We start from the raw sequence: 13,549 nt of genomic DNA, 5'->3' as shown, positions 1-13,549 counted from the left end.
ACACTGCGTCCTGCGCGTCACAGTTCAGACAACCAGGGTCGCCCTAACATCCAACAATCCCGAATGGGTATGACTGCCGGATGGCTCGAAAGCGGGTATTTGACGCTTTCTCCGAGCGAGCAACATAAGTCCGACTAGAATTGTGACCCAGTATTTCTACTCAGCATAGGTGGCCTTCACTTGGAAGGAAAAAATTGAACCGAACCGAGTGGGAGTCGTCCCGTAAAGCCGTTTGAAACTCGAGCCGACCAGATGATGTCAGCTCGGAGTGGGAGCTTTCCACGATCTGCACTCTCGCAGGTCCAGCCGAACATCTTAAACAAATGTTTTTTGGCTCAAGGTTTTTGTAACGGTGCATAGTTTACGCTTCCTGTTTGTATGACATACGGCGGTATTAATCTGACTGCAGTAAGACCCGTTCGCTACCTATAGCCGCCATATTTGGTGCTTCGATTCAAGGCCGTGCTCTTTCATCAACTCGAGATAGTAAACTGGTAAATGGTCCAGATATCTCAAGAGGCTTCAGACACGCTTCGCGTGGTAGATACCGTTCGCTGGTTACACGACATCACCTTTCCATTCCTCACATTGGCACCGATGCTGCAGCCGAGTTCAAAAGGTGCTCCTTTTAGTCCCTGCATTTTGGGCTGTCCCTCCCTTGTCTTACTGTGTAGACACCCCAGTTTGGATCCGGGCCCCGCTAACGACGTCCAAAGACTTGTGGTGCATTGGTGCGTAACTTACAAAGATTTATATATCACCGGATATTCGCCAAGATGACTTGGCGGAGATAAATTTAAGCGAGAGTCAGTCAAGGCAGCCTGTCTACTCTCAGCTATGCCAGGTGCTCAGGACACGATGGACGTGATCATGATGAGACTCATATACACGGCTGGAAAGGTTCAGATCCAGGGGTCAAAGCCTCCAGTGGGCAGGCCTATCATGAAGAAAGCACATGTTGTAAGGTTACAGCCCCGCAAGGTCGAGCCTTGGGTCAAGCCATTTGCAAGTCACATACCATCATATGAAGGGCACACGAAGCCTTGGGGAAAGTAGGGGATTGATGAGCTGCCGACATACATGCGATAGGCTGTTTCACATTACAAGAGTACGGTTGCCTGGTTGCCTAGGCACGATAACGCTCCATCCGGAGGAATAACCTGAAAAGGTTGACTCATTGCTGCAAGGCAAGTCAAAAACTCATTCGTGACGGCAAGCACGACTATTCTGGTCATCTGTCCCGTTTTTGCCTGCTAAGTCGGATTTTCCTTGTTCACTGAGCATATGAAAACTAGAACTCGCCGGTCGACCTGCATATCAAATATTCATCACAATGATTTGCGATCCGGGGAGCCGAGTCAACAAAGAATGATGTTCCATGAACCCTGGAGAGTAATAATGCCGATTGAAACAAACTAGAGCCCAGGGCGGAAAATTGAGATAGAGGGTGTGGGAGAAGCCGCGAGGCCTTATTGAGGGGGTGGTTTTGGGAGCTTAACCCTTGACTTGTTAATGGAGGTGAGGGGGCCGAGCAGATGGTCGAAGCCAAGGAACCGTGGAGCCAGGGAGCCAGGTGGTGTGGTGATGCATTGCATGTGGAGCGGCAGGGGTGAAAACGATCAGTCATGACTTGCGCAGATGCTGATTGGCATGTTGTCTGCAACAGCGGCAAGCAGCTGACGCAGACTGCAACTTGCAAATCACGAACGACACCGTCCACAAACCAGTAAACCACACTCCTACTGCCGCGACCTCCACCACCACGGCGTGGCAGCCGGGGTTGTCAACCCCAGCTCCCCATGCGGACTCCAACCTTCGGAACCTTGTGAGCGAGTGTCTGAGTGGAACCTCCGGATTCCCTTTGTCCCGCGTGGCCCGCGTGGCTACTTGGACTTCATCCAGATATCCCTGAAAAAAAAAATAAGAAAAAAAAAAACCAACTTCGGGTGAATGTCAGCATCAGCGCCGAAGGTTCCCATATCCATAGAATATGATTTATGTGGCCCTGCGCAGCAGAAAGCAGATGCTAATATCGTACAGAATTGTGAGAGCGGAAATTCTGCATGTGAGGAAACACGGCGGTAAGCGAGAAAGGTTGATAACGATGCCCTGTTCATGAGATTCATTCCCCTTCCATCCTCACTAGGTACGCGACTCGTCTTTCTGAAATGCCAACGCTCAGTTTCAACAGCCAGGAATAACTGATACCCGAAAGTTCTCTGAATTATCAGTTTCCCGGAAATATCAAGCCACATAAAGAAAAGTTCAGTCCGGTATCCGAAGGCATGCATCACTGGTGGTATCAGGGAGTAAGCAGCCCACCTGGATTTGGAAGCACTATTATATTCGATATCTTCCGGGACCCTAGCATTTGGAGTTATAGGCCTGCACCCTCTTCTCATGATGGCGCCTCTACCTACACTACATATGCAACTCATGTGCATATTTTGGCTGCATGTCACAACATCCCTCGCTGATCCAGTGCCTCGTCCGACCAACATCGGAAAGCAATCATTGGAACGGCACCGCACGGCACAATGGACCTAACTTTGGCCCTTTGGTTCCTTTGCTCTCCCGCGATTTCTTCTGGAAGATCTACCTACCCTTGCTCACCTCTACCCCCAGTCATCCCTTATAGCTATCCCATCTTCCAGACATATACCGTGAACAGTTAGTTTCGAATGCCGCGATATCCTCAAAGAGCAAGGTGGAGTTGAGCAGATCTGGGCCGAGATGGCCGTCTGATGTTGCTGAAGCGTCTATGGGGGTACTGTACCTACGTCAACCGGCTTATGAGCCTCTGCCCAAACCTACGAAGATACCACTGCCCCTGAAATGGGGTAAGATTGGCGAAGTGATGAACCGGCTCCATCGTTACATGTCCATAATGTTAAGCTTCTGTCGGCCATCATGACCTCGTCTTTGCTATTTTCAGCACTTTCCAAGGCGAAGAAGCAAGCTCATAGTTCACTTGACGGGCAAGAAGATCGTTTCCGCTACTGTATCTTTGTGTCCGACCGTCCTGGCCAAATCAAAGGGGCTTTGCTATATTCTACAGAGCGAATGCTACAAGAAAGGATACCAGCAGTCTCCCAAACCGAAATGAAAATGACGAACGAACCGACAAGTTAAGAAAATCTTGAATACTTACGCCTCTTGCATCGAAATGTCTCAGACAGAACAAGCCATAACTCTTCCCATGTGTGGAATGCAAAGAGTCACAGGGATATCGTGAAGCCTACGGTACCACGAAGCACAGACTACCTGCCAGTCCACACCAGCGTGGTTAGGTCTCAAAAGGATGTTGCGGAAGGGTTACATCCGACTTGACCGGCCTAGCGACCCCTTCCGCCCCCCCCTTGCCCCCCCCTCCGCCTCCCCATCTAACAGTCCCTCCCTACTTACCGTTATACCTTCAAACTACCTAAGCTACTGGATAGGCGAGACAAATTCAGCACGTTGTAGTGCACACACCTCCAAATCTCTACGTACCATGCTCACATACACTACATCTTCATCACATCCTGACATCTTATAATGCCCCAAGTCCATGTCTCAAGTCTTCTTGGAAGCGAGTGAGTTCCGCAGGCACCGACCGCACTGCAGTGGGTTGTGATGATGCGACCATGCCAACCCCCAAGCTTTAATCTGGGAAAATAGGCCGGTTGAAAGTTGAGTGCAGATCATATGATCTGGGGGTCGATTTTGCTACTTTAAACTGCGCAGAAATCGAAGCATTGACGCTTTATGATAACGATCTCTGAAACCTCTATGATAAACTGCCCGAACGGAATGGTAAGGTTCAATGTGGATAGATCAAGGCCGACGTCACGGGGTCAAGGGGTCCGCTACTTACCTACGTATCAGACCGAGGTGCTGATTCTGTAACACGAAATATCTAGCATCTTTGGGAAGGGGGAGCTCATGCAGATGATATTGACAGCTGTCGTAGTTATACTGCATATAAGATGTGTAACATGATGGGGGTATGCATGACCGGTTCAGCAGGTCTTGTGGAAGGATGGATGGATGAATGAATGTGTGGGTGGGTGGATGAGAGGTTCGATAACGGCTCTAGGAGACGGATAGAATGCCGCTTTTTAACATTGGCCACTTTGACGCGACTGACGAGAAAAGGGTAGAAAGGCAATTGGAAGTCAAACCAAACCCTACTACCCATAGTCGCTATAGATGGAGATATCTGAATGGACATGTGTAGCTGAGTAAGTCTATAGGAGATAAACGCACAGTCCACGCTGGACAGACCATCCTTATCCTATCTTTGATGGATTGCCCAAAACCAAGCATGTCGTATTATAGCCAAAACTTGATCTGATCTGATCTGGTCTCATTTGATAAAACCAAGAGAATGCTTTCACCACATCCAGACTATAAGCCCACTAGATTTTGTACAATATATGTCTCCCGCGGTATAAGCTATTTCTAGGCTTCGGGGTATGTCGGTCAGGACGATTCCATCGCCCATAAGTCTACGTTTCTAGACACTCGGCGGGTGCTTGCATCCACTTGCTGAGGGTTGCTATGTGCGTGCATGTGTGAAGTTCGAGATGTGCGACTGTAACCCGGGTCGGTTTTTAGGTGCCCTGTACCTTACCGAGATATGGAAGTGAGGTGTGTGTGAGTGGGCCAGTGGCCGGCCACCGAGATGAGATGATTGATGGTGACAGGATGGCCGAGAGTGACGAACGGCGGGAGTGTCCGTTTGTCACCTGTCGGGGAATACACGTGCTGCCCGTATTTATGTATTTTTGGTATGCAATACGTACGTCTTGGTGGTGTGTAACTTGGAGCAGGTCCCAGTGGAGCGGCTACAAAGACGCGTCTAAGTCAAGCGCGGACCGGCCGCTGATTAGCTGGACAAGCGCCCCCACCATTACCTAAGTCCTGGTTTGATAGTGCAGGGCAACCACCTCAATCGTCCATGCGGTAGTGGCGGCAGCCATCACCACCTAAAAATTCCATCCCCAGATCAACAACTTCAACTTTTCCTTCGCCCGTTTGCTGAACCACCCGGCTGCCGTCAATCCTGACGACAACGACCGCAACCATGGCGAGCTTAAAGAGATCCTTCGAGTCCGACCCGTTTGCCCAGAACATTTCGAGCAAAGTCTACGTGCGCTCGACGAAGAGTGGCAAGGTGCAGAAGATTGTGCGCGAGGTTTACCTGCGTCAAGATATCCCCTGTTCTTCCAAGCTCTGCAATGCCTGCCTCAAGATCGCGCCCAGAGATGCCGCCAACCGTCCGATTCCTTTTGTACTCTCAGAGAAGCCCGCCGGCACCAGCGTCTTCACACAGGGCCATTACATCGTCCCCGACACCAACGCTTTCCTCAGCGCCATGGACCTCTTCGAGCAGAGCTCTGCATTCTACGATGTAATCGTCCTACAAGTTGTTCTCGAAGAAGTCCGAGCCCGCTCACTGCCGCTGTACAACCGACTCGTCAGCTTGACCAAGAGCGAAGACAAGCGATTCTACGTCTTCTTCAACGAGTTCCGCCTCGAGACCTACGTCACCCGCGAAGAGAACGAGTCCGTCAACGACCGCAACGACCGCGCCGTACGCAAAGCAATCAAGTGGTACAACGAACATCTTTCCAAGGCATCCAAGAAGGCACCCGCCGTGGTTATGCTGAGTAATGATCGGGATAACCTGCGGAAGGCCAAGGAGGACGGTATCCCGGCCTACTCTCTGGCTAACTATGTCAGCCAGCTCAAGGATGGCGAGCAGCTTCTGGATATGATTCCAGAATTGGAGGAGCGCGATGCGCTTATCGAAAAGAAACCCGGACAGTTCCTTTACCCCGAACACTATACCCTGTCCAAGATAAACACGGGCGTCAAGAATGGCTTGCTTCACCAGGGCATCTTCAACGTCTCGCCTTACAACTACCTGGAAGGCTCCATCAGAGTTCCTGCGTTCCCCAAGGCGCTACTAATATTGGGCAGAGAAAACATCAACCGTGCCGTTGATGGTGACTTGGTTGTGGTGGAAGTTCTGCCAAAGGACCAATGGAAGCAGCCGTCAACCCAGGTCATTGAGGAGGAGGCTGTCACTATGAACGAGAATCCAACGGAAGAGGGATCTGACCTGATTTCAGAGAAGGAGCGCAAGGTACTACAAGAAGAGGCCAAGCGGACGTTGGCCAAAACCACCGAAGGTCATGCTCTGCCAACCGCAAAGGTGGTCGGTGTAATCAAACGGAACTGGCGTCAATATGTCGGCCATATCGACCAGTCTTCAGTCAGTTCATCGGCAGCGCAAGGACGGAAGCAAGACAGTGTCTTTGTCATCCCGATGGACAAGAAGATTCCCAAGATCCGCCTGCGTACTAGGCAGGTCGCCGAGCTTCTAGGAAAGAGGATTCTTGTCACGATTGACGCTTGGGACAGAACATCTCGCCACCCGACTGGTCACTTTGTCCGGTCTCTTGGTGAGCTCGAGACGAAGGCTGCTGAGACCGAGGCGTTGTTGCTCGAGTATGATGTGCAGTATAGGCCCTTCCCCAAGACTGTCCTTGACTGCCTTCCCAAGGAGGGTCACGATTGGAAGGTACCTACAAGTATGGACGACCCGGGATGGAGAGACCGACAGGACCTTCGCGACCTTCTCATCTGCAGTATCGATCCTATCGGCTGCCAAGATATTGACGATGCGCTCCACGCTCGCGCTCTCCCCAACGGCAACTTCGAGGTCGGTGTACACATTGCTGACGTGTCCCACTTCGTGAAGCCCAACAATGCCATGGATACCGAAGCCAGCATCCGTGGCACAACGGTCTACCTGGTCGACAAGCGCATTGACATGTTGCCCATGCTTTTGGGTACTGATCTATGCTCGCTCAAGCCCTACGTCGAGCGTTATGCTTTCTCTGTCATCTGGGAGATGAACTCCAACGCCGACATTGTCGGATCGAGATTCACCAAGTCGGTCATCAAATCTCGTGAGGCCTTCAGCTACGAACAAGCACAGCTGCGCATCGACGATGCTTCGCAACAAGACGAGCTCACAAACAGCATCCGGACACTACTTGAGCTTTCCAAGAAGCTGAAGCAGAAGAGGTTGGACGCCGGTGCCCTCAGTCTCTCCTCCCCCGAGATCAAGGTCCACATGGAGTCCGAGACTTCCGATCCCATCGACGTCAAGACCAAGGAACACCTCCCTACCATGTCTCTCGTCGAAGAGTTCATGCTTCTCGCGAACACCAGCGTGGCCGCCAAGATCTACGAAGCCTTCCCGCAAACCGCCATCCTGCGTCGTCACGCGGCCCCACCCAAGACCAACTTCGACGAGCTCGCCAACCAGCTGCGCGTCAAGAAGGGTCTCGACCTTTCCGTCGAGTCCTCGCGCGCCCTCGCCGATAGCCTCGACCTGTGCGTCGACCCCAAGGAGCCCTTCTTCAACACGCTCATCCGCATCATGGCCACGCGCTGCATGATGTCGGCCGAGTACTTTTGCTCGGGCACCCAATCCTACCCAGAGTTCCGCCACTACGGCTTAGCCTCTGAGATCTACACGCACTTCACGTCGCCCATCCGCCGCTACGCCGATTTAGTTGCCCATCGGCAGCTCGCCGCCGCGATTGAGTACGAGGCCGTCCACCCGGCCGTCCGCTCCCGTGGCCGCCTTGAGGCCGTGTGCAAGAACATCAACGTGCGCCACCGCAATGCCCAGCTGGCCGGCCGTGCCAGCATTGCTTACTATGTCGGCCAGGCCCTGCGCGGCAAGGCTACGGAGGAGGACGGCTTCGTCATGAAGATCTTTAGCAATGGCTTTGTTGTGCTTGTGCCGAAGTTCGGTATCGAGAGCTTGATTCGTTTGCGTGACCTGGCGGAGCCGGAGCCGGCGGCGACGTATGATGCCGAGACGTACACGCTGACCACGACGGGAAGCAGGGAGCTTAAGGTGGAGTTGTTCCAGAAGGTCAGGGTGAAGGTGACGGATCAGAAGGATGAGACGACGGGGAAGAGAGGGGTCAAGATGGAGCTTGTTAGTACTTATTAGATTTGGAGATGGATGTTTCAATATTTGAGAAGGGGTACAGGTTAGGAATACCCATGATGGACTTTTGTAGAGCAATACATTGTTTTTTTTTTACTTTCGGCTATCCAAACGTTCATGAAGTCATTTTCGAAATGTCGTTGCTTTCGAACTCGTTGATAGGCCATTGAAAACCAGTTCGGTATGATGAACGATGCACGAATTGTCAGAAAGAATTGAAAGCTTCACTTCCAAAAGCCTTTTGTCGTAGAGGTGTTTATGATCAGGCTATATTTGACCTATTTTCTGCCAGCCAGCCTGTCTCCCTTTTTGCTCTTTCCCACCTTGACGCCAAAACGCCTCTTCACTAAGATGTGTCCAGCTCCGGGGTTCGTTGTATTGTGTTTCTGACATGCAAAACAACAAAATACTCATTACGACATTGACCACCGAGGCAACCGAGAAAAAAAACAAGAAAGTGAGATGCTCAACAACAACTGTCAACAAACACAAAAAAAAAGGGGAATAAATCGCTTTACTGCATCTCAACATCCGGAGTCGCCGTCTCCTCCTCATCTCCCCAAAGACCATCCAGCTTGAACTCCTTGGCCCACTCGGTCACGATCACCTTCTGATCCGCTAGGGGCTCATCAGCGGTAGCAGACTTGCCGCCAGCAGGAGCAGGAGCAGTGGCGGTACCAGCCACAGCCAAGACGGGAGCATCGATCCAGCCCTGGATACGACCGTCGCGCCAGTCGGTCACGACAGTCATGGCAGCGGCTTGGATATTGGGGATACCGCCCCTGCCCAGCCTGCCGCGCTTGCGGGCAACCTGGACGAGGAAGTCCATGGTGGGATCGCCGTTGTTAGGGTCGCGCAGCAAGGGGGGAAGGTCGTACACCTTCATCATCTTGTCCATCAACTCGGGGGTGGCCGACAGGCGCTTGAGCAGCAGCGTCACGGCGGGAACCGGGTCCTCGATCTGCTTGGGCGGGATGGCATTGAGGAGCACCAGGTGGGCGTGCGCCTCGGTCTGGTTCTTGGGGGTGAAGGTCGAGTTGCCGGCAGTGGAAGGGAACACGATACCGGGCGAGTCGAGCAGTGTCAGCTTGCTGTCGATCTTGACCTGGCGGATCGAGGTGGTGACGCCGGCCTCGGCGCCGGCCGGGCAGGCGTTATGCTGGCCGCGGCTGTTGCTGAGGCGGGACAGGAGGGCGTTGATGACGGACGATTTGCCGACGTTGGGGTAGCCGATTACGCCGACCTGGATGGAGCGCTTGAGGTTGCGCGAGACGGCGTACGACTTGAGCGCACGGAAGAGAGCCGCGCTGGTGCTTTGGACGGTAATGTCGCGGTGCTGGAAGGTGTGGGCGTTGGGAGCAGGGTTGGAGGCGCGCAGCGGCAGCGTGGGGAAGTAGCGGCGCAGGTGGGTGAGCCAGCCGCGGAGGACCGGGGGAGGGATCAGATCGACCTTGTTGAGGATGAGGATGAGACGCTTGCCACCGTGGGCGGCAGCCATGACGGCGCGCTCGACGTCCCTCGAGCGGGTGCCTTCGGGATCACGGGCGTCGAGGACGTAAAGAATGACATCAGCCTGCTCGACAACCTGCTTGAAGACCTTGTCGAAGGCCTTGCGCGAGGAGGCGCCGCCGGGAACCTCAATAACGCCGGACTGTGTGGGTTCGCCATCGGTCTCGTCGTCGGACTCGTCGTCATCGTCCATCTCGTCGCCGCTCTGGAGCTCGCGGTCGTATTGCTCGGCAGCTTTCCTGGCGCTGGCCACCAGGGCAGCGAGGGGGTTCGACTCATCGTCAACGTCGCTACCATCCTCCTCCATAGCATCGTCGTCGTCCATCAGATCGTCATCGAACGCCTCGACATCACCCTCGGCGCCCGTCTTGGTGTCCTGGCCGGTCTTGGCCGCCTTGGCCATCTCACGACGCTTCTGCTCCTGTTCCTTTCTCCGGATGCGGTCCTCCTCGATCTGGTTCAACAGCTTCTCCTTGTAGGGGAAAAGGTTCGGGATACCCGGGTCCTTCTTGAGCTTGGAGCGCCATTCTGGGTTCTTCTTGGCGAGCTTTCTGTCCTTGCGTTGCTTCGCGGCCGAGGCCTTCTGGATCTTGTGCCTGAGGCGTACGGGTGTACGCTTCGATTTCGGCTCTATTGTAAAGTAACGTCAGTCAATGTGTTGATTGGAGGAATATGTCGTTCTCAGCGAAAGATTGACTGACTTTTGGGCTTTGTTATCGATCCGGCCATTTTGAAGATATGCTGCTCCTAATGTCAAAAAAGGAGGTACAGGAGGAGAATTGAGGATGGGACAGCAAGGTAAAGCAGCAAAATCCGGTCGCTACTATGGGCGGCTGTACTGATTGATGGTCGTCAAAAAATTAGAGTGGAGGAGCAGTTTGTGCCACTGCTGACCGCCTAGATAAGCTCTGATAAAGCAGGGATCCGCCGTGTTGAACTCCACCAAGATTCCAGAAGTCCCCGCTTCGTATGTGGAGATACGCGTGCCTGTAAGTTACAATCGTATTGTATGTTTCAATGGTGTTTGACCAAACGTGGAATGTAAATTACGATGATACACTTATGACGTGGTTGCGCTTGATCTCTATACCAAGGATTTATTTACTCTTTACGCAAGTAACTTGCATTGCCTTTCCAGAAAGAGGACTTTAGGTCGGTCCGTCTCAACAATCAAACACTTGTCTGCCATGACGATCCTCAAATCCACCGGACCGTCCGTCAAGGTGCAGTTCTGAATGCCATCAGTTCTGTCGTCAAGCACTTGTTCATACCACGCACACATGGACGTTGAAGGTTTTTTTTTTTTATTTTTTTATTTTTTTTTTAAAATTTTTTTTTTTTTTTTTTTTTATTTTTTTTTTTTTTTTTTTTGGAGTTTGGATCATCATGGATTCGGCAGAGCACCATGCCCGCTCGTGTAATTGATTGTCGCTTAAGCTGACAACGGCATTGCACTGTGCAATGATTATCAGCAGAGCAGACACTCCTGACATTGGGTCATCTTGGCCTACGCAGACAAAGTCCTGAAGCAAAATAGCATGTTAGCATCGAATACGAATTAAGAAAGAGGGTTGTGATGGGGAGGTAACATACCACCCAGACACTAAGCCCATCACGCTTTACATGAGGGAGTATCTTGAGAAACTCTTCCGTAGATATCCCCAATCATTTGTCGGAATTGGGTAGAGCTGCGATCATCCGGTGTCTTTGCGTTGGGCTCCTCCTGAATCCATCGATACGAGAAAAATATCAGATAGTCTGCCGAGCTCTTGGACTCACTGGTACATCCAGGAGTCTTCCAGACCTTAAACTCCTGAGCCAAACCGTCACTTGACCGTGAAAGTTTGCTTTAAGACCTCAAACATATCTCTCTTATCAGCGTCTTTGGCTAAAAACTCTGCGTAAACACGTCGGAGTTCTGATATGGACTTGTCCGGATCGCTACCTCCAGCAAGCAGGACAGACCGCAGCCGATCTTGAAGCAGCTCTCAATATCCTTTGCGGAGATTTGACTCCTTGTGCAGCAAACTCAATATGTCAGAGTCATCCAAGTCTCCGGCTTGACGGCGAAGGCTCTCAAAGACGATGTCTTGCGCGTTAGCATCTCCCGCGAAAGTTGCGTAATCAAGCGCGTTATAGCCGTGGTCATCAGTGCCGCTCATGTTTGCACCAGCATCGATGAGCTCTCGCAGGTACTGGCGATGTTCATCGAAGGGCTCCTTGCATAAAGCAAGGGAAGGCGTACACCCAACGTAGGAATTGAACTATTGCATGACCACATCCCGCTATCCGTCGAGCAGGAGCGCCCGTCCGTAAAAGAAACGACCCTTAGCCACCACATTCACGTCCTTGAATGTTCGAACCTGTTTTAGGGCTTCGTACGCGGGTTAAACCGCCTGCTTCGTGTTTTCTCGTTGCATAGTATAAAGAAGAACGGGAGAGACCGATTGTTTCCCAAGTTATCGCAACCGTCAATCGCTGTTCTCTTGTAACTGTATCCAGGTCTTGCGAGTCAATTGTATCCTTGATTTGATGGGCCCTTTCAACGCGTTCAAGGAGCTAATTTGTCGCCAATTACAACGACGACTCATCCTGACGCTGCTGGGACAGTTGCTAGTTGACCATACCGAAGTTTCCGATCGACCGGCATGCGAACCGCTCCGCCTAAAACTCCTTTGCTGTTTCATACTGAACCCGAAGCACACGCTTTGCATCATCCATCAGGTCCATGTGCCGATAGATAACGCCAAGCTCGCCACTGGCTTCGATGCGCAGCTCACTTGAGGCCGACATGGCCATTGCTTGCTCGAGCAAGTCTTTTGCCTGCTCATACTTGCCAAGGCGTCTGTATGTACCACCGAGTTTGGTAAAAACCAACTGTTTGTAACGGTCACCGTCCGGGACGGCACCGGAAGCAGCCCCTGATTCGCAAAGAGCAAGCGCACTGTTGAAGTTACGCAGCGCCAATTCCAGATTTACGCTATGCATACATTGCTGTCCTTCTCCCATCAGTCTCTCAAAGGAGCGGACTACCTCCACCATGTTGGCGAGCGACGAAGGTGGCTGGCTACCCACGTCCCGATATTGTTTGTAAGATTCTCCATCCGCAGGCCCAAGCACTGGCGCGTCTTGTATGAATCCTCGGCTGGAATCAAAGTAGAAGAGAGTCGCATGCAAGGTATCCGCTGGCACTTTGGTTCTGTGGAGTACACCGGCTCCAACAGTGTAGCTCATATCGCGAGTATGAAGCGCAGTCTCAACCTGCTTGATGTGAACAATCTTCCCGGTATTCTCGACGATGGAGTAAGACTGATGTGGCACATAGGCTGTCCCGTGACCTTTCCCTGTGCCGCTCCAGGCGATCCTGTATTGGGCATATGGCGTGTCCAGCGCACCTTTGGCTTCCGGTTCTGTAACCGCATATTGGTGATCGCGGCCTTCACCCGCAAGAATCCAGCTTTGAGCAAAAGGTTGGTGTGAATGGATAGCAAAGTCACGGTTTCCTCTGTGACCATCCGGCAGCCAAACGTGCAGTCGCCAAAGCTCGTCAATCCTATTGTCTTTGATGAGGCTGCAAAGAGGAACGCTGAGGAAGCCTTGTGCACTACGGGACGCGCCCGGTAGAAGTGGCGCAAGGACTGGGTCGGTAACTGCGTCTCTGACAAGTCCCCATACCAAGTCTAGGTCGGCGCCATCAATAGGCTGGCCCTGTCTGGCCTTGTGACGCAGCACTGAGACACCAAGTGCGAGATGGATCAGTTGCCATGATGCTTGCGACTCGGGTGAGTTATCTTTGGTTTGAAGAACGGCATTATCGAGCCATTCCCTTATCGTAAAGGTGTCCCTCTTCGGCTGGATGATGAGCCCGGTGTTTGATATGATAGATCGTGCGTGCTCTGAAATACCTTCAGACACTTTTGTAGCCGCGATAACACCAATGATAATATGGGTGAGCGCCGAGCGAGAAACATCGAGGTGTTGAGCCTCGTGACCTTCATTATCAAGCTTGTTCATAGTCAT

General features: G+C 52.2%; 3 protein-coding genes across 3 annotated transcripts; 1 reads left to right on the top strand and 2 right to left on the bottom strand.

Moving 5' to 3' along the window:
• Positions 1 to 5,003: 5,003 nt before the first annotated feature.
• Positions 5,004 to 8,111, top strand: NEUTE1DRAFT_126214 (mitotic control protein dis3; the record flags this gene model as incomplete). Its single annotated transcript, XM_009858089.1, has 1 exon — positions 5,004 to 8,111. The coding sequence occupies one exon, from the start codon at positions 5,069 to 5,071 to the stop codon at positions 8,021 to 8,023; it is 2,955 nt and encodes a 984-aa protein (XP_009856391.1).
• Positions 8,112 to 8,453: 342 nt separating this feature from the next.
• NEUTE1DRAFT_150239 (uncharacterized protein) lies at positions 8,454 to 11,799 on the bottom strand (the record flags this gene model as incomplete). The annotated part of the gene is made up of 2 exons (XM_009858088.1): positions 8,454 to 10,159; positions 11,559 to 11,799. 2 exons carry the CDS (start codon positions 11,689 to 11,691, stop codon positions 8,535 to 8,537), a joined length of 1,758 nt encoding a protein of 585 aa, XP_009856390.1.
• A 394-nt stretch (positions 11,800 to 12,193) lies between these two features.
• On the bottom strand, positions 12,194 to 13,549 carry NEUTE1DRAFT_91415 (uncharacterized protein; the record flags this gene model as incomplete). The annotated part of the gene is made up of 2 exons (XM_009858087.1): positions 12,194 to 13,299; positions 13,435 to 13,549. 2 exons carry the CDS (start codon positions 13,547 to 13,549, stop codon positions 12,194 to 12,196), a joined length of 1,221 nt encoding a protein of 406 aa, XP_009856389.1.

The sequence above is a fragment of the Neurospora tetrasperma genome (genome assembly GCF_000213175.1).
Source record: "Neurospora tetrasperma FGSC 2508 unplaced genomic scaffold NEUTE1scaffold_81, whole genome shotgun sequence".
NCBI lineage: Eukaryota > Fungi > Ascomycota > Sordariomycetes > Sordariales > Sordariaceae > Neurospora > Neurospora tetrasperma.
Note: the sequence above shows the minus strand (reverse complement) of the source record. Positions and strands in the feature narration are given on the sequence as shown.